General features: G+C 46.9%; 1 protein-coding gene across 1 annotated transcript in view; it reads left to right on the top strand.

Moving 5' to 3' along the window:
* Positions 1-3040, top strand: part of nudt14 (nudix (nucleoside diphosphate linked moiety X)-type motif 14) — a 23583-nt gene that overhangs the window by 19811 nt on the left and 732 nt on the right. Inside the window, exons 3-4 of the mRNA XM_014015401.1 lie at positions 342-406; positions 747-1023. Of these exons, the coding sequence (XP_013870855.1) occupies positions 342-406; positions 747-1023 (342 nt within the window). The remainder of the gene's footprint in view (positions 1-341; positions 407-746; positions 1024-3040) is intronic.

Raw genomic sequence — 3040 nt, 5'->3', positions numbered from 1 at the left:
GTGTGTGTGTGTGTGTGTGTGTGTGTGTGTGTGTGTGTGTGTGTGTATTTTTAGTCGTTTATCACAGGAAATGTTTAATACAGGAACACTCATGAAGCATTGTACTACAAACACAAGTAGCATAAATGAAGTTGAGTTTTATCATCATGTTTGTTATAAATCATAGTTCTGTGTTAAAARATCCAAACCCACTGGTACCAGTTCTTATTTTGATTGTTTCTGGGGACATTTATATTTATATTTTGTATTTGAAGGCACAGGATGCAGTAAAACTGAACAGTTTCTGWAGCGTTTGTTGCTGATGTGTGTAGTGTTGACTTGTTTTTGTGTGTTTGCTGCAGTGTGTCTGTGCTGATCTTCAACACCTCCTCACACTGTTTCATCCTGGTCAAGCAGTTCCGTCCAGGTACGTGTCCTTTCTGCATGAAGAAGGTGAAGTTTAGGCTGTAAAACCTCCTGAATAAATCCAACACAAACTGTTCAGTGAACTGAGTTGTTGAAATGTAGACTCACAAATAGACCCACCCAGCCCCCCATCACAGCACAAAGCAGCTTCATGTCCTTTGTTAAAAGTGGCCAGAGGCTGTTTTCTCACTGCAGAGAGCTAAATTGAAGGAAGTCTGGGCCTCAGTAGACTTTTCTCCTCCCTTCATTCTAAATGTTGACAGGAGGAAAATGGCACCAGTAAAGAGTTGTTTTAACTGGAGGTTTGTAACGAACACGTCTCCTTGGGTTTCCTCCCACAGCCGTGTACATGTGCGAGTGGGAGAAGACCAAGACCCCTCAGCCCGCCGAAAAGGCCGAAGAGGGCGAAGCCTCGGAGTCTCAGGAGGCTCAGCCGGCCTCGGCGGAGGAGAGCTCGTCCCAGTGGCCCCCGGCCTCGGCGGGGGTCACCTACGAGCTCTGCGCCGGCCTGGTGGACAAACCGGACCTCTCCCTAGAGGAGATCGCACGGCAGGAGGTGCTGGAGGAGTGCGGTTACGACGTGCCTGCTTCCAAACTGAAGAGGATCACTTCCTACAGGTGAGCTCCTTGTCCTGATAACCCTGAGGTCTGGTCCTGGTCCTGGTCCTGGTCCTCCCAGTCCCACATGGGACTGAAGCACCTGGACAGGTGTGTCTGAACGTCTCATGTGTGTTTTTGGTCTGACTCCAGCTCTGTTGGTGTTGTCTAAGACTGTTMTTATGTGTGGGCTGCTTCTGCTGCTCAGACCTGTATCACCTTCACCCACATCAGAACCATAAGGGTCTTTCTGACTCAAGACCTCCACAAGACCTCCACAAGACCNGCTGCTTCTGCTGCTCAGACCTGTATCACCTTCACCCACATCAGAACCATAAGGGTCTTTCTGACTCAAGACCTCCACAAGACCTCCACAAGACCCTCACAAGACCTCCACAAGACCTCCACAAGACCCCCATAAGACCTCCATAAGACCCCCATAAGACCTCCACAAGACCTCCTCAAGACCTCCTCTAGACCTCCACAAGACCTCCTCAAGACCTCCATTAGACCTTCACAAGACCTCCACAAGACCTCCACAAGACCTCCACAAGACCTCCAAAAGACCTCCTCAAGACCTTCTCAAGACCTCCATGAGACCTCCTTAAGACCCCCTCAAGACCCCCACAAGACCCCCACAAGACCTTCACAAGACCTCCTCAAGACCTCCACAAGACCTCCACAAGACCTCCACTAGACCTCCACAAGACCTCCATAAGACCTCCACTAGACCTCCACAAGACCTCCATAAGACCTCCACTAGACCTCCACAAGACCTCCTCAAGACCTCCATTAGTCCTTCTCAAGACCTCCACAAGACCTCCACAAGACCTCCTTAAGACCTCCAAAAGACCTCCTCAAGACCTTCTCAAGACCTCCACTAGACCTCCACTAGACCTCCACTAGACCTCCACAAGACCTCCACTAGACCTCCACAAGACCTCCTCAAGACCTCCATTAGTCCTTCTCAAGACCTCCACAAGACCTCCACAAGACCTCCTTAAGACCTCCAAAAGACCTCCTCAAGACCTTCTCAAGACCTCCACTAGACCTCCACTAGACCTCCACTAGACCTCCACAAGACCTCCACTAGACCTCCACAAGACCTCCATTAGACCTTCTCAAGACCTCCACAAGACCTCCACAAGACCTCCACTAGACCTTCACTAGACCTTCACTAGACCTTCACAAGACCTCCTCAAGACCTCCAGAAGACCTCCTCAAGACCTCCACAAGACCTCCACAAGACCTCCTCAAGACCTCTACAAGACCTCCTCAAGTCCTCCACAAGACCTCCTCAAGACCTCCTCAAGACCCCCACAAGACCTCCTCAAGACCTCCACAAGACCTCCTCAAGACCTCCATAAGACCTCCTCAAGACCTCCACAAGACCTCCTCAAGACCTCCACAAGACCTCCGTGTTACAAACTGAGGAGCGTCACACTTTGGAAACGCTTCACAACACTGGAGCAAATGGAGAATTCTAAAAATGAAGCTGTGCTTTAAAGGAGGCTCACTAGATGAACATTATTATTTGATAAACATTTACTTAAACTATAAAAACTAGACTGTAAAAATACTGTAGGCTGTGTAGCAGAGGTATATAAAGTACTAAGTAAAAGTAAAAATACCTTAACAGAAAATGACTTCAGTAAAAATGAATTTCACTGATAAGGAAAGTACTTATATAAAAGTAAAAAACAAACAAAAGTTGAGTAGATCCTCTGGATGAAGATTACATTTTTGAAAAAAATGTCTTGTCTCCAACAGACCAAGCAGTATTTTCACATTGTTGACAAACAAATCAGCACTGAGAGTCTAAACAGTTTGTTTACATGCAGGAGACCATCAACCAAACTATCGTTAGAGCCCTGAAATAAAGCCATAAAACTGTTCACAATAATTGTGATAATAGCTACCAGGCTAATGCTGTTAGCTCGTGAGTTACCTCTATTAATATTAGCTCATGAGCTAACTCTAATAATATTAGCTCGTGAGCTAACTCTAATAATATTAGCTCGTGAGCTAACTCTAATAA

The sequence above is a fragment of the Austrofundulus limnaeus genome, unplaced genomic scaffold (assembly GCF_001266775.1).
Source record: "Austrofundulus limnaeus strain Quisiro unplaced genomic scaffold, Austrofundulus_limnaeus-1.0 Scaffold129, whole genome shotgun sequence".
Classification (NCBI taxonomy): Eukaryota; Metazoa; Chordata; class Actinopteri; order Cyprinodontiformes; family Rivulidae; genus Austrofundulus; species Austrofundulus limnaeus.
Note: the sequence above shows the minus strand (reverse complement) of the source record. Positions and strands in the feature narration are given on the sequence as shown.